Genomic DNA, 24,633 nt, shown 5'->3' on the forward strand with positions numbered 1-24,633 from the left:
TTAGGACTAACAAATAATATTTTAGAGATGTATATTTACCAACACCTAAGAAGATTTTCCTTTCTCAAAAGAATTACCTACAAAAGGTCTTATCACACTTAAATTGAAAGATATAAGAAGATTTAGTTTGAAAGTGATTTTTTTAGTTCTTATAATTTATATTTAAATTCTCTTTTAGTTCATGTAATGTGATCTTTTTAGTTCCTCTGGTTTTATGATTCTTACTTTTTTAGCTCTTATAATTTTCAAATTACAGGTACTAGAATTAAAATGTAAATTATAGGGACTAACAAAGTAAAAATAATGAAATTATATGAACTAAAAAGATCACCTTCAAGACTAAGGGACTAAAATAGAATTTAAATGTAAACTATATGGACTAAACATATAAGAACTATAAAACTATAGGAATCAAATGAGTAATTTAACCAAGATTATAAGTCAATTTTTACCCCACTTCCTATAATTTATAAATTATCATTGAGTATGAATCATAACAGCTGTTGTACAAAAATTGTGTAATTTTATTCATAAATTACTAAAATGGGTAAATTTTTAAAAAATTAAAGAAATGAATAGATCGTATTTTAAAAGATGATTTCACTTTTCTACTTATTTTTCTTTTTTAAAAACATTGTGGCCGTAAAAAAATCATCACAAATTACTTGGGTACAAGTTGCTTCACAATAGGAAATAGACACATGTTCAAAATGTGACAGCTAAAGAAGTAATTTGTGATAATTTTTAGCCGTCATATTTTTTATTTTTCTTTAAAAACTAAAATTATCTTTTGAAATACGATTTCTTCATGTTGAAATTGTCTTTCAAAGCACGATTTATCCATTTTGGTAATTCATGGGAAAAAAATTGTACGGATACAAAAATCGAATCATAACAATGAAGTGAAGAAAATGAAAATGTCTTGAATACCGATTGACATGAAATAACAAGGAAGAAGACGAAAATGTCTAATAAAATTCTCTTCTCCTTTATTATTTTTGTAAATACCTATTTTCTCATTTCTTTTTTTAACTACTAGTTATTATTTTTGTGCTGACAGGAAAGAGAGGGAATTGCCAATACACTCACATTTACTCAGTATCAGAAACCAAAATTTCATATTATGCATACAAATGAAGAAAAGGATAGGAAAAGAAAGAAAGCCAACCTGATGATGATGAACAAAATCCCTAAGATTGTTTTAGCTTGAAAATGAAATTCAATATTTTATATTCATTGTTGATATTAAAGATTCGGTGATGAGAAGGAATGACACTGTAAATGTTCTAGCATACAGCAATGGAGAGTCAAGAAATTTGAGAGTTTTATGTGACTACATTTAAATAGAAGGTGGTGCAAAAATAAGAGATTTGATGGCAGAAAACAATAGTAGTCGTATATAAGAAAAGCAATTATCTCATATAAAGAGAGCATGAAAAGAAAACAACTCATTCAACAGATTAAATTCTAATATAATATTGGTTGATATCTTATTTTATGTTTTCTGATTTGAAATTTTCTTAATTATTATGAATTCATAACTGGATTTTCTATAAACATGTTAATAAGGATTGAATTCTCTAACCGTACATATAGAAAATATTTTGTTAGAAGAGATAACTCAATCTGATAATCTTTACTCTTGATGATTAGTCTTATAATTTTCTATTGTTAAGATTTAAAAAGAAAAAATATGATTATTTATGAAATCTCTCCAAGATCTTATATTTATCTCTCTATTAATAAGATATGAGATGCGAATATGATACACATAAAAATTTTACATGATTTTTTATCTATCTTTTTCTGCACACAATTTAGTCTTTATATTTAGATCTTCTCATTTTAATCTTCATAGGCACATTATTTTACCCATTTTACATCTTAATCATATACTTTTTATTATGTTTTAGTCTCTATAATTTGAGAGACAGTAGGACCTAAATAAAAGAATAAAAGGACAGTTTTGATTTAAATCAACCTCTATTTTAATTTATCAAACACTGGCAAAACGTATTTCTTTTTCAAAAAAAATAAATTGGTAGATATATAATTTCTATTTACAAATTCACGGTTGAAATATTCATGCATGCTGGTGTTCAGAAATCGGGATTCCATATGTCCTCACAAAGGAACTTGCTAGGAATCAGCAGGCCACGGTCTACCTTCCAGACATTAGGTGCACCAAAGCTTGGTTTTCATAGAAGGAGCCAACATCCCAATCCTCAGTTGCAGATGAAAGTGTCATTAAGGCAACTACAATTGATCTCATGCTTGGCCTAAGTTGAGGGTTCTCATGTGTACATGCTTTGGCAAGCTGAGACACCTGCAAGTGGAAAAAAATAAAAAGTACAAAAACCATTAGTTATCAACTTCCCATTTGATTCACTAGTCCTCTTTACCTTTGCATTTAATAAGACAAGGAATTAGCTTACACTATACAACAAACAACAAAACAACAACAAAGTCTTATTTTACTATGTGAGATAAGTTACATGGATCACAGGACATCATTCCACTCAATTAAAAACCAAAATTTTGGGATTAGCTTACACTATCATTGTAAAAATTTACACTCATTTTCAAAGAAAGATTTACAAAAATCAACTATTTTATCATATATAATAATCTATAATTAAATGATAATGTAAAATATCAATGTACTGTCAATGCATTTTAATTAAATTGGTTACCTTAAATACCGAGTCAAGAGGGTAGTTGTCACCAAGTGTAGGGTCAATAAGTTGACGAAGATCTACTTTTGGATCTGACAGACCAAGAACTTCTTCAAACTGCATTTCATAAGGCAAGCTAAACTTGAGTAAAGAACTAATAATTGATGATTTACAACTATTGTTGAGCTAAGAGGGGCCAAGAAAAACAACCAAGGCAACTAGTCCTTTTGATTCATTCTCAGGTTCGTTTGTCCTGACAATAGCTTCCTTGCCTGATATGAGTTCATAAAGAACAACTCCAAAAGCATATACATCTATTTTGGAGGACACATCACCATATTGTGCATATCTACACAAAAATGATTCACTTGGTCAAAATGGTCTCGCTGTTCTTGAACCTCAAGTGAATAAAACTAAACATTTACTAACACAACCAAAGGATAACGCGATCATACATTTAGTATATATTTATTATATGCATAATATGTTAGAAATCAGTCCAAAAATTGGAGATCCAAAGTAATACAGAGAAGTTTCGTAATGGTTAAAATTTTTGTGCTTTAAAATATGTAGATCAACCTAGAAAATAAGTAACAATAATAGCATGTAAAGTTAGTGAAGTTAAAATGCTCTACAAATTGAAGTTTCCTTTCCTATAGTATATTTTCAAATTCAGATGCACATGAAAAATATGAAATGAAAGAAGCAGAACATAACTGTAGATGCTACTGATACAAAGCTTGAAACTTAGTAGAAAAGGAAAGGATAAGTAGTTCCTTACTCTGGAGGCATATAACCAAATGTACCCACAAGACGCGTATGTAATGAAGAACTACCATATTCGGTCAATTTTGTGAGACCAAAATCTGCAACCTGTGGCAAAAAGTTGGACTCAGCATGACAGCATTCAACTTTTATGGATGAAAAATATGGAAATGCATTTACAAACCTTTGCACGAAAGTTTTTGTCTATCAAAATGTTTGCTGATTTAATATCTCTATGGATGTAGACAGGAACAGTGTGCTCATGGATGTATTCCAATCCTCTTGCTGCATCAAGGGCAATTTGAACTCGAGCTGCCCATGTTAACGGATCCCTCCCTAGAAAGCAACTATATTTAGAGCCTTGAAATCAAAATGGTGCCATCATTCTAAGATCAAGTATCTGTAAATAAATTTAGTAAAAAGAACCTGAGCCTCGCAAATGTTGACTTAAATTGCCGTTCTCAATGTACTCATAAACCAAAAATAAGGAGCCCTCAACACAATATCCTATTAACCTCACCTGCATAGAATATGTTTGCAAGGAATCATGTATTGTGGAAATAAGTAATGAAATCTATTGAAAAATAAGCACTTAATAGGTAAGTTGTTAGTTACATAACTAGCATAGGATCCTAGGCACAGGATGATTAGTTGAGAATCCTTAACAATAGTTTATAAACACTAGACCACCCTTTATGAAAATTTTACTGGCTATTACCAAAGTCCTATGGAATCTACAATATTGAATAGTTGAAGTTTACCAAAAGGGGAAAAGAAATAGAACAGCATTCAAATGAACACTAGACCACCCTTTATATTTAACCAAATTTCCTACCACATGTTTCTGCATAGTATAACTGCTCTTTTTGTAAGCTTCAAAATTTGAATAATATCAGCGTAGGAAAAATGTCATACCAAGTTCAAGTGATGGACGTGTGTAAGAACATTTAATTCTGCAAGGAATTCATTTGATGCTTGCATATCCATCTTTTTAATTGCAGCTTTCTGCAAAAAGCAAAAAGTCAAGTGGAGGTAATAACTTGAACTTTCCATTTATTGCAACAGATCAGTTTTAGACCTGTGTGATCAGACTTTGATGAAATAGGATCCAATACAAGCTATAAGTATGTTTTAAGCTTAAAGCAAATATTATGTAGTGTGCATACGCATAATGTTTCCACAAGTTTCTTCTTGGCTTCAAATAAGATCAATTAACTTGGGACGAGGTTGGTGTGTGCATATGCATAATGTCTAAAGTGTACACTAATAATTGGGAATAAATTACTCGTGTTTGATGATAATGATACTACACATTTATTTCTTATCCTCATTTTGAAAGTGAGTATAAACATCATGACAAACCTCATTCCGGAGCTCAGCATAGTAAACAGATCCAAAGCCACCTCGACCAATTATATTAGCCGCACTAAAGCCATCAGTAGCCTTGTCTAGCTCCTCATATGGGAACTCCACTGACTTGTCCACTGTAATCCCTGTCAACCTTGGAGAGGCTACAACAGAAGATTCAGATGCCTTGTCCAAGCTGCTTCCACAACCTAAATCCATGTAACAGATGAGACTCATAGTTTCACATCTTATTTTTAAAAAGAAAATCTGAATTAAATCTAGACTTAACATTACAAGTAGTAAATAAGTAAGTTCAATTTTAATTAACCGGCTTTATAAAAGATTTTGATATTATAAACTAATTAGAAATCACCCTACATACAATTTTAGAGAAATTATTACCAAAGTCACCAATCTAACTATACATGGTAATCAATGATTGGATGATAGTGTATCAATAAGTAGTCAAACCGAATGCCACTCAACATTCAAACACCAAAATATGGAAACAAGGTAAGGCAAAGAGAGCTGCTACTAAACCATGTATCCCTGGCAGAACAGTTTGCAGCTAATCATGCATGATAGTTTATATTTGATAATCATATGAAAGGAATGTTTTAGAATCATTTATATCCACACTTCAAAAAAAAATAAAAGAAATAGCATTAAAACAGAAAGACATACCAATACCATGATGGAGTTGGAGTGGACTACACTGATCTTCAGATGCTCCTGGGACTGGGAGAAGGGATACCTCAGCCACTTTCCTTCTTCTGCGTAGTCCAACATATAGAAGAAGTGCCAAAATTAAGACCCCAACAGCTCCTCCAACAGCTATGCCAGCAATGGCTCCACTAGATATTCCTATTTAAATTTATACAACAATGTCAGCATCTCATAGCAATATAACTCACCATGATTTATGAAGCAGAAGTTTGCACAATGTCCACATCACCTGATCTGCAAAAGGGTGAAGGAAACAGGTACAGGTTCTGGAGTTAGACAGTTCAAGAGAAATTATTTTAAAGAGTAAATATCAAAGCTCAAATCAAATTGGCCAACATAGGATGTAAACTTAATATAAAATTGAGCTTACCTCAACTGCATTGGTGGAAAGTTTCCATTTTCATCTGCAAAATAGGATTTAAAATATAAAACATCAGAAAGAAAAATTGTAACAGATAGCAACTCTAATCAAATATGAGAATGGCTGAATTCATTAATTTAGTGTCTTCTTCTTGCAAATGCATTTGTCTCAAATTTGTAATGTCAAGTGATCAGTGGCCACGCATGTAATTTGTAATATTTCCTAAAAAGATTATATGATACATCACTTTTCTACGGGAACTATTATTCTTTACACAGGAGTCTTACATGTTGAGTCTTTGTGCTTGGACCATTTGTGTATAGTAAATGAAAATGGAAATACATAATTCTAACACAACAATTTTTTTGTCAAATATTACTATTTACTCCCATTCTTTTTTATATTTTTTTTTCAAGCATCATTGTTCCTAACAGCACCACTAGGAGGGAATGGCTCCCTTATCCAAATACTAATCTCTCTAGTTTTTTTGTTTAATGATTACCTACTTTTATCATTTCAGGCCGTTTAGATACTCTATTACACTTATTTGGGGATAACCCAATTTGATACAAATTATGGCATCCTCTTACTTTGATGTTTTTTGGAGCTTAACTTACCGTTCATTTTTTTTTCGTTACTTATATCTAAATAAAATGATAAGTATACAGATTCTTGTAAATCTTATTTAAATTTTATAACATATACTATTTTACATTAAATGTTATTTATGAAAAACTTTTTAACTTGCAAGTTAAGAGAAATAATATTATTTTGAAGTCATAAAAAATTATCCCAAACATGACTTATGTAACCTGAGAATAAAGTAGGTGTAGCGGAGATGAGGATGTTGCGGTGGATGTGTGGTAAGACTCGACATGATAAAATTAGAAACGAAGCTATTAGAGAGAGGGTTGGAGTAGCGCCTATTGTAGAGAAGATGGTGGAAAATAGACTTAGGTGGTTTGGGCATGTAGAGAGAAGACCGGTAGACTCTGTAGTGAGGAGAGGAGAGTAGACCAGATGGAGAGAAGACAAACAATTCGAGGCAGAGGAAGACCCAAAAAGACTATAAGAGAGGTTATCAAAAAAGATCTCGAACTTTAGGTTATTGGTCATAATTAATAACGAAGTTGGCCCACAAAAGATATAGGCGTTCTTCTAATTTAGAATTTTATCTCGGACAATTGATCGTGGATTGTTCTAAAGAAACGGTAATACTAGAATTATACACAGTCACAAAACCAACTAATAAATAATTATAAGAAAGTGACAAATTTTATTGCAAGGCTAACCTGTAAATTATCTTCAAAATAAATAATTCTCAGAGTTTTACCGTATCTGTCTAATAATGGTTATTGGTTATGTATTGATCAACAAAATAGTCATAAGAAAGTGATAATATACGAACAAAGTGTGATCTGTATTATTTTGTTTTATAGCCGGATGACTAATCGTCTTTAATAAAATAAAATTTCCGCATTTTTTTATTTCTCTGGTTAAAAGCTGTCAAGAATGATGTTTCCAAATATAGATGGAATATACCGAATCTATTCTTATAACCTGTTATTTTTCTTTGCAAACACTTCACTATTCCTTTCCTCCTCAAGAAAATAAAAAAAATAAAAAAATCATTATTCAACAAGTGTATGAGATGGAACCATGAACAAGTGTTGAGTGTTTGACCGGGTTCTTGTTCTTGATTAATGAGCAAAATGTGATTACTGATTAGAATGATTTGTACATTTGTTTAAGAGTTCATACGGTGCCCTCTCTCGCTAACGGGCATAATGAGAGAACGAATCATGGGTCAAATTAGAGTCACACAGTAACTAACTGAAAATGACCTTTACGGTTTTACCATATGCACACCTGAATTGATTTACGTCGATTATGATGTGCAAGTTTTAGAATTTAGATAATTGAAAAATAATTAACACCTAACATTTTTTTTATCAGCAAAATGAAGTTTCATTAAATAGGATAAGGGTGCAAGGAGTGCCCCCAACCCTTACAAATCATCCCACCAGATTTCCTACAAATTTTAGCATAAAATTTTACAAACGAGCATTGTAAACAAACCAGAAGACAACCAGGGCTGGCCCTAGGGTCATCCAGAGGTGCAATGTGCACTGGTCTTCAACTAAAAGGATAAAAAAAATTTAAATAAAAATTATAGTTTTATAATATTTTTTTCTATATTATTATATACTATTTTTATAAATAAATTACAGTTATTATTTATTTTATGTGTCTTTTTTTATTCAAATTAAGATGTGACATGTTATTAAAAAATGTCATTTTTTAATTAATTTTTCTAACATTTTATAATCATAAATTCATATTGATTGAATTTTTAACTCTTTAATATATACAAACAAAAATTAAAATTATAAAGAAAATAAAACTAAAATTAGTATTTTCATAAATAACAAAATATACTTAGACTCTAATATGAAATGATATCTTACTTGATATTTATAGAATCAGGTAACGATTCAATAATTGGTAGACTGATAAATTTAAAAATAATTATTAGAATAAACTTTAATATCATCTTAGAATTTATTTTTGAATTTAAATGAACTCTAAAAACTAACTTATATGATGAGTTTTATTTTTCATTTATATACATTATTTTAACTACATCTCTACTTCAATCATTAACATATTAAAACATTTATTGTTTTACTGATGAGAAATGTTAAAAAATATATTCTCATGCACATTTTTTAAATACACATTTTGTATTATTGATTAAAATTTATTAAATATTACAAATTTTTGTGAGTATTACTTCATATTTAATGTTTCCTCTTAATTTTTTAATTTTTTGTTAAATTTTAAACAAGAATGAAGTGTGCATTGAACTCAATAAATAAATGTACCCGAGATGACCGCATAAGATGAACTTGTGAAAAAAAAAATAATTCCATCATTGTATAATATATTATTAAAAAGGATAAGAGTTTAAGTATAATTAAACTTTAGATTGATCTCGTAACTGTACCTAAACTTATAAGATATCTCCATAAAAACCTTATGATTAAAAAAATGTGTATATAAAAAAAGTGTTGTTAATTAATACACTCTATTTCATTAGTTGCATAATAATGCATATAGCTGTTACTAACCTTTAGCCGGCACAAACACGAGTCCATTCCCAGCACCGAAATCCGCCGTGGGGTTGTACCTCAGCAGCAGCTCCGCCGGCACGCCGGCTTCGGCCGCAACCCGCTGTAAGCTGTCACCGACCCGAAGCGGGTACGTCATGAACAGCCCATAATCCTTGGACACGTGTCGGTTTCCGCAGGAACAGTTAACGGTGACGTTGATGTTCACGTTGTCGGGTATCTGATTCGGCGGGTAACTGTTGACCCTGCCAACCCAATCCTCCGTCGTGAGGTTCGAGAAATCAACCTCGGCAACTATCTTGTACGTGTTTCCGTGTTGGATCGCGTACGAGAAAGTGTGCCCCAAAAACGCACCGTTCAAGCAGTCACACGAAAAGGGCACGTTGATCCGTGTTTGGCTAAGAATCACGTTTGGGTTCTTAACACTTGGGTTGTATTTTAGAATCTCCGATGTTGGCCTTCCGAAGAGGTTGCTAATGTAAGTGAGGTTTGTGCCGTTCCCTAAGTAATAGGAAGCTAAAGCAAGGTTGCAGCCAGTAACGCAACTACCTTTGACTCTTGTAATCGAAATCAATAACTGAATTAAGAGAAGGAAGAAAACATGGGGTGGTTTTGATTTTGTAGTTGGGTGTGTGGTCATTTTGTTGTGTATAAGAGGATAGAGGAAAATTATTGCTGCGAGGTTGTTATTGATTAGAGCTCATTAAGAGGTTTAGGAGTTTGGTTTATTTTAGGTGCAACTTCTCATGAATTTGTTTTATTATATGTACGTAGCACCAATATTATTGACGTTTAAGTTGTCATCTACACTATGTTGAACGAGTCTTCTCTTGTTAAATATTCCTTCTAGCTAGTTATTGTTAATGGTGTTATTATTTTTCCAAGTTTTTTATTGGGATGGTTGTGAGGCTCAATTTAAAATTTGGAGATTACGTGAAGAATGTGACTTCCAATTAAGCTTCGGCTGAAAAGGGGATGGAGAGCGACTCCAAATGGGGGAATCGTAGATTTTTTTAGGTTATAATTATGTGAAATAAAAGTTAAGGAATTACGTCACTTTTTTGTTTTATAATAAAATTGTACAAGCTTTTATTTTATATTGAAGAAATATTTGTTTTTATTGTATTTTTTCATCTTTTTTACGGGAAAACTTGTTTGGTGTATTGTAAGACATTAGTTGTGGACATTTTTGTCAACGTGGATTTGAATCCTGACTCTCTATACTTTAGAAGACTAATTTCTTTTACTAAATTCAACCTTCATTCGTCGTTTTTGATTTATTGTATTTATTGATCAGCAGAAACCAGAAAGTATTTGTTTGAAAATTAATAGATGTAGTACAAATACTTAATTATATTTCTGTTGAATAAATTTGTTTGAAAATTAAGTCTCGATCGGAGAATAAAAAAATGAAGGGCTAATATAAAGATCTAAAGTTCTAAATTTGGCACACGTTTAAATTATATCCTTGAAGCTTTCGGAACATCTCTCTCATATACGATGATGGTTTGTTAGTTTATTTTCTTTGTTATGTATGCCTGTTACTAAAATTAGCGGAAAAAGGCATTATCAAGTTGTTAACTAAAAAGGTAAGAAATATAAAATTATAGGGACAAAATGATTAATTTAACCAAAAAAAAGGGTTAAATTATTCATTTGATTTTTATAGTTTTATTATTTTTACCTTTTTAGTCCGTATATTTTGAAAGTGATTTTTTAAATTTTTATAGTTTACATTTTAATTCTGTTTTAGTCTTAAAGTAATCTTTTTAATCTTTATAATTTTATATTTTTTTTTTAAGTCTCTATAGTTTTCAAATCACATGAGAGAAATAAGATTAAAATGTAAATTATAGAGACTAAAAAGAACATTTTTAAACTACGGAACTAAAAGAAAATTAAAATATAAATTATAAAGATTAAAAAAACTACTTTTAAACTATAAGGACTAAGATAAGAATCATGAAACAAAACTATAGAAACTATAATTTAACCTAAAAAAATAACAATACTTTAGTTTATGTTGGTTTATAAATTAACAAATTGGTAGGATTTTACAATTTTAAAAAGCAGTAATAAATTGGTATATTTTTTTAAAATTAACAAATTGGTAGATTGCTAAAGTTAAAAAAATAGTTAACAAATTCACAGTTTTTAAAAATTAAAAAAATTGTACAGTTTTAGTTGACAATTTTGGTAAATTCTTAAAATTTAAATTAATGGACATTTAATTAAGACTTTCGTTAATTAATTTTAAAATTCAAAAACTTAGAAATTTTAATTCTTAAAATTTAAATAAAAATAAATTTTATCCGTTTAGATAACTTTTAGGAGCCCACTTAGCATAAACAAAGGCTAACGGTAACAGAAATGAAAAATATCAGCATAATTCAAAAAAAATAAAATCCTAAACTTTAGGACTCTCCAAATCAGTAAACTCGTTCATTCTTCTAACTTTACGTTCATATGAGATTCTTCAAAATATAATTAGTCACGATGTGTATAGAAATAGAGTAACATAATCATACAACGATCCTAAATTCCAAAAAAAAAATAGTAAAGAAATAAAAAAAATTGAATAGTTATGAATCAATAACTTTTAAATACATAGATCCTATAAGTCAAAACAAGATGTGAAGTCCGACAAATTGCTAATAATATGCTACAGAAAAGATGAATTTCACTTCACAATCCTCAATTGTTCTAATAATCTCGAGATATTGATGTATTATCCTGAGACTAATAAACAGGAAATGATCAAGTGGTGATAAAAAATGACAAACATAAGAGTGAGGAAAAAGAAAGAAAAAAAACAATAAAGAAAAGAATAACAGAGAAATTTTAAGAGATATGAGAAGAAAATTAAAAAAAATTAAAACTATCAAATTATGTGTATTAATTAATAGTTAATATAGGCATGTCTAAGAATAAGAAAATAAAGAAACAATATAAACAAAACTATATTTTAGAAAAACAAAATATATAATTTTAAAATCTTTTTAAAAGCAACTTTTAAATCAAGTTTCAAAGCTGTCTTTTAAAAAAAATTTGATTTCAATCTTAGATATTATTTGTTACCTATTTTAAATAAATGTGTGCAGGTCAGTAATTGTGGAAAGGTTAAAGGTTTGTAACAAATAATAGGTATTTTTTAAATAAATGTGTGCAGGTAAGTAATTGTTAAAGAAGAAAAAAGAAAAATAGTGCGTACTTAGTTAAAGAAAAATAGAAAAGAAAAGCAATACAAAAGATATCATATTACCCAAAATGGTTTTAATAGTAATAATCCAAGTTAAGTATGAACTTCACGACCTTAAATAGTAGATATTTAGGTTAAAAACTTACTCCGCGCAAGTGAAATCGCAAATAAAATAAAAGATGCATCTTGAATCAAACAACATCAACTTACCAGAAGAAAAATAGTAGCAAAAATGAAAATGTAAATAAAATATTTATTACTAAAACAACCAAGCATACCCCTTAATGAAGGGGAAAAAATGCAAATAACCAAAATGAAAGATAAATGAAGAAGCTAGCATAAAGAAAAATTAACTTACCAAATAATTCTCACATATAACTCGCATCATAACCATTTCTTACATGCACAATATAGGCAAGCATTATAAAATCAGTTTACATACATGACCTTTCTTTAATATGTAAAATGACAAATTAAACAGTAAAAATAATGGATAAAAAGAAAAAATAATTCCTTCGGAATGAGAATTCAACTTTCAACCATCAAGCTGATTATGGTTTGGTTAATTCCATCTCCTATCATCATCAGGTACTGCTTGTTTTGGGGAATAGAAACATACTCTTCATACACTCCAATCACCACGTGAATCAAGAAATATCCATTTACACCCCAGGTATCGGTGTTATTTAGAGCCGCAGCCACTGCATCATCGAAAGTTGTGTAGTTTCCAGAACCACCTGGGTTCACCACCGCCATTTGGCTCACAGCAACATTGTCCAGAGCCGACTGAAGAAGTTTTCTCCCTCTTATTCTGACAATCTCGTACAGCTTCTGTTCCCACACCATGTAATCATTTCTTTCCGTCTTTGCAACTATATAGATGAAAGATTCGACAGTAATTATTGGATGGTTATAAGTTATAATGTTAATTGATTTTAGTTTTAGTTGACGGGATAAAATTAACACATAAATTAAAATTTGTTCAAAATTTTATATTTTTCCTTTTTTCACATGACTTGTTTTATTTTTTATTTAATCATGAAAGATTATTAAGTGTGTTTTTTAAGGATAAAATGATTTAGAAAAATAAAGATCGAGAAGTTGTCATCAAAAGTGTTATTTTCTTTATCTATCTTCATAAATTTTGGATTGAAATTTTGTTTAGATTAATTATAATCATATTCAATCAATTATAAGAAATTTAAATAAAGCAAGAATGATTATTAGAAAAATAATTTCAGATGTATGTTTTTTGGAGTACAGTGAGATATTTTGAGATGGCATTTGGAAGAATAATATTTTTAAACGTGGTTTTTTGACAAAGAAAGAGAAGGGAGGATATTTTGAAAAAATTAAATAGAACTTTGTTAGATAGGAAAATAACAATTGATTCTCTTGTATTCTGAATGCTGGGCTTTTAAGGATGTGAAAAAAATGTTGAACAAAAATAGAGAGCGAAACACGTACGTATATATGTGTTTGTCGAGACGTGCCATTTTGGATGAACTGAAGAAGAAGGAGAAAATTGTTTCATAAAAATCTATTATAGTATAAGATACTAGAGAAAAAAAAATATAAATATCATAAAATTTATGCTTGATAAGATAAAAAATATTGATGAAATATTTAAAATAAATAAATATTTATGTATCATTCCTCGAATTCAAAATGGTGAGTTCCATCTTTGACGTAAAAGTTCTTAACATTCCACGTAAGCTCAAAGATATTTTCTTTACGTGGATTGAAGCGTGTAGATATTTTTGGCTTTGGAGAGACTATTGTATTCACACGTTTTTTGTCCTCACAAAAACTAAGGCCTTTCTTCAATTTACAACACAAATACTGTTAGTGTTAAGCTATGGAATCCTGTGCAACTCTTCCACTTTCTCAGCTTCCTTATGTCTACCCTTCAACACTTAGCAGCAACAAAGCTTATCCTTTTTGGCCTTGCAAGCGAAGGAGCTCATCACAACCAACACGCTTACACTGCAGCAAGATGTTTGTACCTGGTAATTGGTTCAGTTAGTTTTTTATATCAGAAAATATTAATTGTTAATTTTGTTAGTTTTTATTAAGAGGGAATCAAACTCGAATTGGTTTGGTTATCCTTTTTTTGTCTTTACTTCCTTTTTAACCTCTCAATCAATTTTATATTCCGAATTGGTTTGGTTACTTAATTAATACTTTGTGGTTCTTCCTCTTCCCCACTATGTATTTCATTGCATGTATAGTGTATACAACTTAGCAATTACGTAACGTAATATATATGTACTGTGTTGTGTTATACTGGGATGTAGGATTTGGAGAAGCATCACCAGAAGCAAAGGCTGCTCAAAACCTCCACAATTTCTTCACCTTCGTTGCAGTGAAGATTGTTGCTGCTCAACTTGAGGTTCCTTTTTCTTTTTCCACTCTAATGGCCTTTCTTGCCATTTGTTTTTATAATCATGTGCTCGCTTGTATTCATTCAAATTACGGCCATTCGTTCAAAATAGAGAACTCCCAAGATCTTTTTGAACAACAATTCACTGATCATTATTCTTCTTCTTTATTTTTAACTGAAATTTTCGTACAATTTTACACTATTCACGCCGCTCACCCTTTGAACCTTCCTTATTATTATTGTGTGAATTTGGTTGTGATTTTTACTAATAATTCATAGTCCTTTTTTTTTCTTTTGATAAACAGAAACAAGGTTTAATATATATATTTTTAATCTTTACAAATATAGCAAATTTTTGTTCAGTCTCTAAAAAAATTTCGTTGATTTTAATCTTTATAAATTTTAAAAATCTTGAAAGTAAATTATATTACCGTTTACTAATTAATGACAATATGTATATAAACATGTCACCTCATATGTTATTCATTAAATCACTCAAACCGTGAGGTACCATAAAAAAATGGATGTCTTTGCTTGAGATCCTAAGATATATATCTACACTTTTTATAATGTGTTTAGATAACACCAGGAATAAATTCTACTTTTCATAATCAAGTGGTAACATAAAAAAAAGCATAAACAATTATTTATTGTTTTGGCTTTATTATTAAAAAAAAGTAATTAATTATTTCTCATTATGAATCTAATTCAAAATACACTCTTATTAGTGAACTAACAAGTTTCCTGAAAATAAAGGGATTTGTTTAAGATCTCATTTCTCAGTCATCACGAACTTACCCATCATCATGCAATCACCAATTTCAATTCATAGAGTTATAAATTATTATTTTTTTTAAAAAAAAGTCATCTTAACATAGTATTTGGTCGAGGAAAGGAATTTTATGAATTTTCCTTTTCTAACTAAAAAGCTTGGAACGAGTAAAATGAGGACCAAAATCTCCCCCCTTTTTCATTTTTCTCACTCTTCTAACATTGGTGATATTTAGAGAGATTTAAACCTCCAACATTGTCAATGTGATTCAAGGCTTAACAATAATAATAATGTCATTGGATTTTATTTGATACACGGTTGTTCAAGTAACTTATGTTAACGGTATAAAACAATTTTTTTTCTAATTTAATATCCTTTTTAATTAGTGAATGCTTTTGTTTTCTCTCTAACAACATCATCTGTCAAATAATTATTTCCTTGAGCAGAGCTACAATCATGAAGCATATGAGGAGCTGATGGAATTCTTGAGTAGACACTCGTTGAATGATGGTGACAAGTTCTGTGCCAGCATGTTCAGAGAATCATCAAGACATAAGAATTTGGGTAACGACTATTATCAACTACCCAACACCCAATCGGTATCTAATTATTAATTAAGTTTAAATATTTTTTTTCAAGTAATTTAGTATTTTTTATTTTTTTTTTTTGTAAAAAAAATCGTTTTAATCTTTATCAATTGTGTTTATTTTATTTTTTGATACTAAAGTGTTAATACTTTAAATAATAATAAATATTATTTAAATCACTTTAAAGAAAAAAAAACAAATATATTTATAAAGATTAAAAGAAAACAAAAATTACAAGAATAAAAAAAAGTTAAATTATAAAGATGAAAAAAATATTTTAAACCTATTAATTATTAATATCTCACTTACAACTTTTTTGTGTGTGATCATTGAATGAACGAAATCTCGCGAACTGATGATGTGGGGATCTGGCATGTACATCAATAGCCCTACGCATAATGGAGGTAAGTAGATTATTTTTTATTATTTGATTTTCCATCACCTGTTAAACTAGTTCAGATTAAGTACATGACCATGTATTATTATAGGTTCGATCAGCATACTGCAAAAATGATTTTGAATGGGACAACATGAAGCGTCTAGCTTTTAAGGTTTGTAATTATTACGTTTTCTTGTATATATTCAGGATGTTGATCCTACTGAAATTTATTCAATTTCCTACATAATTCAACAAATGTTTATAATTCTGCCCGTATTGTCTTGTAGATGGTCACTGAATCTAACACGAGGCTCATGACGGAATATGTCTTAGAAACCAGTCATGTTGAAACCGAGAAGTGAATAGTCCTTCATTCCCTCTGATCGAACAGGAGCTAGGGCAATGTACTTACTTATATGTACAGGAAAGAACTTGTCTACATGGTTTTCGACCAATTTTATACTCCAGTATTAACATGGTTATGATTAAAAAAAAAACAGTTAGATCATAAAATGGTTGGGACAAGTTCTTGTTACAAATTGATGATGAACAGAATATATTGTTATGCCCTCCATGATATTTTTGGGATACTTGGAGCACCAGAATTATAGTGGTGCTGTTTCAAGGCTTTGAAGACAGCTTTGACCAATTTGTGCGTAATCAATTTTCCTTTACACCTGAAAGTGAAAACATTGTCCAACGATGAAACAAGCAACAAGCATTACCTTCAATCCTCAATGTTCAAGGAACAATTTCCTATTTGATAATTTACAGTTTCAGAAGCAGTAGCACCTTCTTCACTAAGAATAAGATAGTGTTTGTTGTCAGTCTTGTAAGTACAAATATTACATTACATTGTACAGCTTAAGGTTTACCAAGCATGGACTATTGATTATAACCTTCCTCCTATGCACCTCCTATTTATAGGGCATTCTTGGATAGTGACACAATCAGTTGCTTTCTGTTCTATGGACAGAAATCATCAACAATTAAAGATATATGCTTCCTCTGTTTTAGACTTGGATGCATTTGTCCTGTACTCCTATTGTTATGACTAAACCTTCCATTACGATCCAACCAAGCAGACTTCACAATCACTTATCACTCTATGGCTGCAAGTGATAGCAAAGAGGTCGAGACAAAGAAAGGCAGGGCTTAGTAGTAACAAGGTTGTCCGCTGCCAAGGAGCTTTGTTTCCAAACCACATGCACATATGATATTTTTGAAAACACGTTGAGGTTTATCTTCTATCAGATTTGAATTGACACTAAGCAGTATCTGTTGCATCAACCCAGCGATGGAGATCACTTGAGGTATGAATTTCACCATTGTTGAAGTATGATTGGGCGTATTCTTCTATGTGATCCAACCTGTAATTAGGTGTCATCAGCAGCATATACTTCAAATTTGATCAACTGAAGAGAAATTTAAAATTGATCTGGTCCATTCATACAGATATTAATAACAAGTAAACCACAAAAGCATGAAATGACAAGTACAGCTATTGCTCCTTTCATTGGTAAGACTTCCTAACTTCACTACCAGAACCAAAATGGTAAGAGGAACTCTTCATCTAAGCAAATAAGATTTGTCTGAACGACCAAAAGGGCACAGAGTAAATTGACACCATAAATATAACTGTGAATATACTTTGGTATGAACAGAACAACATTCAGAGGACAATTACAGATTACCTATACACGTAGTTCACCATGATCCCTCCACTTTGAGAAAGACCTTTATCTGAACGATCTGCCATCCAGTTTATTCTTTCAACCATCTGTTCCATATTGAGAAGCAAAATTATTGGCTTCAGAATGAAAATACCATTACCAATAACAATGAAGTTTATCGGCTGTAAATTATGGTTGCAAGACATACCGCTCCATTTTGCAAGTGAAAATTTGCTACAGAGTCCAAAGCCTTTCCTCTTTTCTTCTCTTGCAGAAGGTACCTGTGATACCAAAAGAATCCCAAAAGTTTTCTGATTACTTTACCATGACTTATAAATTATACACATAGCAAGCTGCCTAGCTCAATACAATCCTTCAGAGTCATTTCTAACATGGCTCTTTTTTTTTTTTATTCACATAATTTGTTTCAAATATTGCAATACCTGGCACATAAACGCATCAAAGGGGATTTTAATGCTGACAGAAGTTCTGGTGAATGGATCCACTTATAGGATGTAGAAGTAAGCAAGTTGAACATCACATCCATTCCATTTTCTCCTGCAGCGATATCCCTGCATCTCGTATTGATATTAGTCACCTGATAGTATCCTCATAGACAAACTAGGGAAGCAAATAGAAATTACTATTCACATTATTTGTCACCACATTATTCTTTATCATGACAACCAAGGATCATAAAAAGGATAACGTTTGGTGACTATTGATTGAGTTGGAATTGGGCATATTTTCATCATATAAAATCCTTAGAATCAAGGTTACAAATCATAAATCAAATTGTGGATCATTAAGCTAATTTTTTAGTCATAAATCACACCGAAACATAAAATTGAAAGACACTACAAAAAATAGGTGAAAAAATATCATATAAAGAATATATAGTGTTCAATGTAATAATTTTCAACTAGGAATTGTAAAAAAAAAAAAAAAAAAAACATAAGTCTCACAAAACAAAATCATAATTGAGCCTTGCCATCAACTTATATAGAAACTAGTAAATTAAAAAAAAAACTACAATACATAAATAACCAAGTGAACACATAGGTCATAATTCTTGTGAGTTACTAAATGCTAGTTCATCATAAGTGCACTAACTCACGTTGTAGAAATTGGAGATAATTACATTTTACATATAATTTATTTGTCAAAAATAATACAATTATCTCAAGTAACATCCTTCTTGCCTTTGAAGCCATATAAAATGACTGTATGAAGCTTCTGTTTCAGAAGAACAAAAAACAGAGCAACGATATAGCCAAATAAGAAGTATATGGTGTGAGTGATGATTGTGTAAAGCATCATTTCTTAAAAAAAAAAAAAAACAAAGCAATGAAACAGCAGTGTTTAGAGTGAGTGACAGTGCATAGGGTACATTTAGTTGGACTCCTTCAGTTTCTTTTCAATTAACAATTTAAGTTAATATAAGTTTTCAATTTCTTTGATAAAAATGGAAAAGAAAAGCAAAAAAGAGGAAAAAAACTGAATCAATGAATGTTGCACTTCATATCAATCATAATGGAATCGTACCAGTTCACGTATGCATCACATGATTCAAAGTCATTTGTGAATTGTGATTCATAGCATGATGCAAATTGTGAACTTGTCGAAGCATACCATATTTAATCATGCAATCTGAGTCTTGAATCATGCATTTCTAAACTTAACAACTATGCATAATGCATAAAATTTCTAAAAAATATTTCAATACATAGGGAACCAATTGGGCACACAATTAAAGGAGAAAAAAAAATGTAATGCAGCTATTAGGATAGTTCACTTGATGATGATATGAAATTGCGATATAAAAGTAACTGGTGGTGTTGCCAAAAAATTTCCAAGAATACTATAACATAAAATATAAAGAAGATAACAGTAAGTATTTTACTTAGGTAAACTCATAAGTGCTTCTTCCTCCTCGGGTTTAAGTATATTCTCATAGAAAGTGGAACTGGATCCCTCTGCTTGTGGTTGTGACAAATTATCTCCCTCAGCAAGCAGTCTTTGAGATGCTAACTTGGATAAAAGCCATGAAATGAATCCCGGGATGGGACTGAGGGTTGCAAAGGTCTACAGCCAAAAATTGATCACCAATGTGAGATGTGAGTGGACACAAGTAAAATTTAATACATAAGATATAGCAGTATCCTAGGAAATATGACATTTATCAAGAAATTTTCATACCGTCAGTGTCCAATAATAACTGTGATAAAGCATATTACTTTTAGATTGTTCTAGAATGAGGAAGGAAAATATATCAATTTGAGAGAATAGTCTGTTTGGCAAATTTTCCATGTGCCTATAGTTCTATAACAATCTTTGGAGAATAATGATTCCAGAAATCTGCATCTTTGAGAGGAGGGGAAAAGTTTAAAACATGGCAATTTAAAGAATGAAACCATAAGGTTGTACTAATATACTTGGAAAATCTCCCCATCAAACGTGAAGTGTAAAGGGAAGGCAACACATTTTGTTGTGGACAATACCATTCATATCAAAACCACAGAAGTAAAAAGTATGAAACAGAGGTTAAAAAGAAAAACTTAAGATAGAATTATGTTAATTAAATGTTGTGCATTCACAAATTCCATGAATCTCCACATAGTAATTGATAAAATACTTACAGAAATATGTGGCATCTCTCTTTTCACCTGTGTTACAACCCGTTTGATGAGAAATTTTCCCAAGTTGATCCCCGCTAAGCCAGGCTGCAAATTATGCCCAATCAAAAATAAATGAATAAATAAATAAAAATAAACTACCTCCGTCATTATTATTCTTCAGGGAGTCAGGAGGGGGAGAAGCTGACCATAGTATATAAACAGAAAAGCAAACAGATCTAAGGGGCTAACATAAAAACCGAACAGAGAAGAAATGAGGAAAATTAAGCAAATAATAGCAATAAAATCCACTCAGCGAAAAAGCCCAACAATAAACAGCTCACTTTTCACTAAAAATGATCATGCTGAACTTCACCATGATATAATTATAGAATTAACAATTTTTTGATAATATAGTCAAATCTCCACTAGCTGCAACTTTTCATTACTTTTTTTATACACAGAAATACCTGAGTTGATGATATGGAGTAGAACAAGGCACATGTTGCCTCACTTTCAGGTATAGGAGGATTATCCCACAAAACTTCCTGTGAAAAAAGAAATATTGATTAAAAGAAGTTACTGAAAAAGGGTTTGTTTCAGTTGAGTTCAAACAAAATTAACCTGTATAGTCTGAGCAATATCCTTCAGTAGTGCAACTTCAATGAAAATTAGGGGTTCACCTGAGGAAAACATAAAACAAGATCACATAACATAGTCTAATACACTTGAAACTTTAATAATCTTTTAGAAACTAGACAGAAATTATGTGCATTGATTGAGTTAAAGCACTCAGAAGTCAGCACCCTTGATACTTATAAGAATTTATAAGAATAAAAACATTTTGCATTTACAAGAATAATAATAATAATAATAATAAAGAATTAAACTATTTCCTATGATTCTAACTTTCCAATGATACATTAACTCCTTTAATTCCCAATGACAAATTAATCACAAAATGCATTTTCAAATAACATACTTGAGAACAGGTATATAACTACAATATATTAAACCACTGAAATACATTGGGTCACATAGGATCAAATCAATCAATTTGTGTCCAAAGCGTAGACTATAGAAAGTAGTAACGCAAAATTTAATTTTTCAAGCTACTTGGTATGAGAATAATGAAATTCCATTGCACTACCTATGTAATACAATCAACTAGAAAGCAAATTGTTGTTACTAACTTTCTGACCTGATACAGACTCATAATATTGACTAAAGGTGGAAACAATGACCACTAGGATGTTGATTAAAGCACCAATATAAATTATAAAACTGTGAAAAGTAGAGAATTATCTTTCAGTAACCAAGTGTTAGAAGAACTGCTAACCAGGAATAGCGGGATGTAAATATCCAAAACAACGACGGCCAATTCCCAGTCTTCTCTTAAGATCTAGAAGGTTGCTAATAGGGTGCACAGCCTACACAAGATATCAAAGATTATGCATACAGTGGAAGACCAGAGCTACATTGAATGACAATTCAAGAAAAAGGAGAAAAGTACTTCATAAGCAACAATTTTCTCCAGCAAAGAAGCAGGATCATCCCATGTAATCTGGTGAAGCTCTAAGGCAGCAGGACTAAGCCATGTAATAAATTTTTCCATTAAATAAGAATCCAATGCTCTCAGCGATGCAATATTCTCCTCTCTGTGTAATGGAATGATTGAATTATCATACTCAAAATTTCAGGAAAGCAGGTTGAACCCTTATTCTTGTCTTATCTTTCTTTCATTCTTTTCCCCAATAATGTTATGAACTGTAGGTATCTAAAATTCATACTTTCATAAATTTATTTTATGTTAAAGTCCTCATAGCAAAAATCCTTGTGCAGACCATTGAAGACAATCAGTATCTGAGTTATCTAACATAGAATTCACTAAAATTTAAAGAGGAAACAAGGAACTAAGATTTCTTTTATTTGCTCCTTCTGTCATTGTAACATAAGGAAATAGACATAGAAAAATTGTTCAATATAAATTCTTAAAGAATCTGCCATAAACTTACGCAAGAATAGATAGGATATCTTCTCGAAGAATGGATAAGGTCCTCAACCCTCCAGGATGAGTGTTGAGACGCTCAAAGAGAACTTCATAAACCGGCTGGAGGGCATGTCTCAAATTCCTCTCAATGCGATAGAAAGAAGAAAACAAACCTTCGTCTTCAGAGCCACTAACTTGAGCTTTGTCTGCCAACCCAGTCATTTTTTTCACACCACAGTTTTGAAATCAACAATGCAAAGAGTTACACACACACACATGCATGCATGCATGATGCACCCATACACACACATACGCCTTGTAATAACTCACCAGCAGGATGTTCAAGTCCAAGGTACTGCTTTATCAGTTCACGCACTTGTGACCTATTGAGATCATATTCTCTAGCAAGGACAAGGAGCAACTTGCGACGGTTTTCATGAGAAAGGTTTAAATAACCCTACATTATTACCAGCTTATGGAAATGAAATTAGCAGTGATAACAGCAAAATCGGAAAAAGAAAGTTTCATTGCCATTAAGGTTGTATTTGGATAAACTTTTCCCTAAACACTAATAGAATAAAAAAATAAGAAGGAAAGATGAAGTGAGCTTCTCTATAAGCTAATATCAACTTATGCACTGTTTATGGAGAAGTTTGATGAAAGAAATTATATAAAAGTTAAGTACACGAGTTGATTTTTAACTTAGGGGAGAAGCTCATTCATTTAACCTTCTTGTTTACTTCTCCTATTAATACGTATGGAGAAATTTATCCAAACAGAATCTAAATCTAAAACTAGATTACCTCCGAGAAGTTATTAAGCACGTCATCTAGAACTTCTGTTTTGCTCATTGATATGGCAGAGTGCATTGAAGCGCGGACACGCTTAAACTCTCTATGAATAAGTCAAAACAACACACAAATAAAAGAAGAAAAAACTGAGCATAAAGAAAAATTAAGCATGCAAAATCCAATTCCAAGTATGCGAAACAAAAAATAAATAAATAATTAAAAATTAGGAACCTCTCGGAGTTGCCGGAGTCATTTGGCGCTGAATTTCCATCACCTGGCGATCCGTTTTGGCGGGAATTCTGCTGCTGCATTTGACTCGTCGCGTTCTGTTGCGCACTCATCACAAACGAAGGAACAATAAGCCAACAAGGATCAAATTAAAAGCGAATTCACGCACAAAATGGAATCGATTTGCTAGAAAAAATAAATCAAAAACAAAATGTTCGAATCAAAACTGCACCAAAAAATGAGGCGAAATTCAAAGGTCTGGAGAGAATTGGGAGATTACTCACTGTTAGAGGAATAGGAGAGAGAGAAAGGCTTGTACGATCGTTGGGCTTCATTCTGGCGCGCATCAAAATGGACAAAGCTTTTTTGTTCATTTTTTTACATATATATTTCCGTACTTATTTGCTGAAAGAATGTGTGTTCGGATATCAAAATCAATAAACTGGTATCAGTCAAACAACTTTGCTTTCTGCTTTTGGATCGTGCGTTACATCGTTGTTTGGCAACAACCTCCACTATTTATGTTTCCATGTTCTTATTCCGAGGTCCGAGCGAGCGAACGTTGCTTGCAAGCCACATAAATATTTGTTTATTTGTATATTTTGGGTCAACGTCTCATGTGGTTTGAATGCAGTTACAGGTTCTGGCCCAATTCAAGTTTTGGGCTCTATTGGACTCTTTCTTTATGGGCCAGCTTAATTGGACTTTAATCCAATAGGAAAATTGGCAAATTGTAGCTAGAATTACTGTATGCGCCAAAATCTTCCTCTTAGACTTTAGATTACTAATTAATTAGAATAATCTTGTATAGTTGATCCTAATACTAAGTGATAACTATATGGGATTGGTTTGCTCAATTGCTTGGGCTATATGGGACTGTGGAAATCAATGGATGTTCAAGGGGCAAAAACAGCAAATTTCATGTGCTTAATAAGGCCATGACTCATTGTTTCCGTCGTGAAACTCCTAGAGAAATTGAACCTGCTATGCACAGATGGCACCCTCCCCAAA

At 31.1% G+C, this 24,633-nt stretch overlaps 3 protein-coding genes across 4 annotated transcripts; 1 reads left to right on the top strand and 2 right to left on the bottom strand.

Annotated features, from left to right (window-relative positions):
* Positions 1-1,945: 1,945 nt before the first annotated feature.
* On the bottom strand, positions 1,946-10,069 carry LOC100802308 (chitin elicitor receptor kinase 1). The gene is made up of 12 exons (XM_006597532.4): positions 9,006-10,069; positions 5,884-5,917; positions 5,743-5,747; positions 5,472-5,651; positions 4,803-4,996; positions 4,356-4,445; positions 3,867-3,960; positions 3,625-3,776; positions 3,457-3,548; positions 2,886-3,024; positions 2,694-2,792; positions 1,946-2,326 (listed from the first exon to the last, which is right to left on the bottom strand). Exons 1-12 carry the CDS (start codon positions 9,643-9,645, stop codon positions 2,162-2,164), a joined length of 1,884 nt encoding a protein of 627 aa, XP_006597595.1. The 5' UTR covers positions 9,646-10,069; the 3' UTR covers positions 1,946-2,161.
* A 3,947-nt stretch (positions 10,070-14,016) lies between these two features.
* On the top strand, positions 14,017-16,817 carry LOC100803175 (uncharacterized). Its single transcript, NM_001255363.2, is given in 6 exon segments — positions 14,017-14,213; positions 14,502-14,596; positions 15,806-15,923; positions 16,334-16,350; positions 16,435-16,497; positions 16,613-16,817. Coding segments are annotated over 6 exon segments (519 nt in total). The 5' UTR covers positions 14,017-14,062; the 3' UTR covers positions 16,688-16,817.
* A 229-nt stretch (positions 16,818-17,046) lies between these two features.
* LOC100802836 (malonyl-CoA decarboxylase, mitochondrial) lies at positions 17,047-24,190 on the bottom strand. 2 transcript variants are annotated; one of them, XM_006597534.4, is made up of 16 exons: positions 23,907-24,174; positions 23,626-23,720; positions 23,407-23,497; positions 22,934-23,060; positions 22,629-22,809; positions 22,127-22,271; positions 21,953-22,043; positions 21,238-21,296; positions 21,084-21,161; positions 20,638-20,721; positions 19,902-20,083; positions 18,442-18,570; positions 18,207-18,279; positions 18,020-18,105; positions 17,607-17,695; positions 17,047-17,579 (listed from the first exon to the last, which is right to left on the bottom strand). In XM_006597534.4, exons 1-16 carry the CDS (start codon positions 23,994-23,996, stop codon positions 17,566-17,568), a joined length of 1,614 nt encoding a protein of 537 aa, XP_006597597.1. In that variant the 5' UTR covers positions 23,997-24,174; the 3' UTR covers positions 17,047-17,565. The 2 variants fall into 2 exon arrangements, with proteins under 2 accessions (XP_006597597.1, XP_006597596.1); XM_006597533.4 differs by having other exon boundaries at positions 17,047-17,695; positions 23,907-24,190.
* Positions 24,191-24,633: the final 443 nt, after the last annotated feature.

This window comes from Glycine max, chromosome 15, assembly GCF_000004515.6.
Source record: "Glycine max cultivar Williams 82 chromosome 15, Glycine_max_v4.0, whole genome shotgun sequence".
NCBI classification, from domain to species: Eukaryota; Viridiplantae; Streptophyta; class Magnoliopsida; order Fabales; family Fabaceae; genus Glycine; species Glycine max.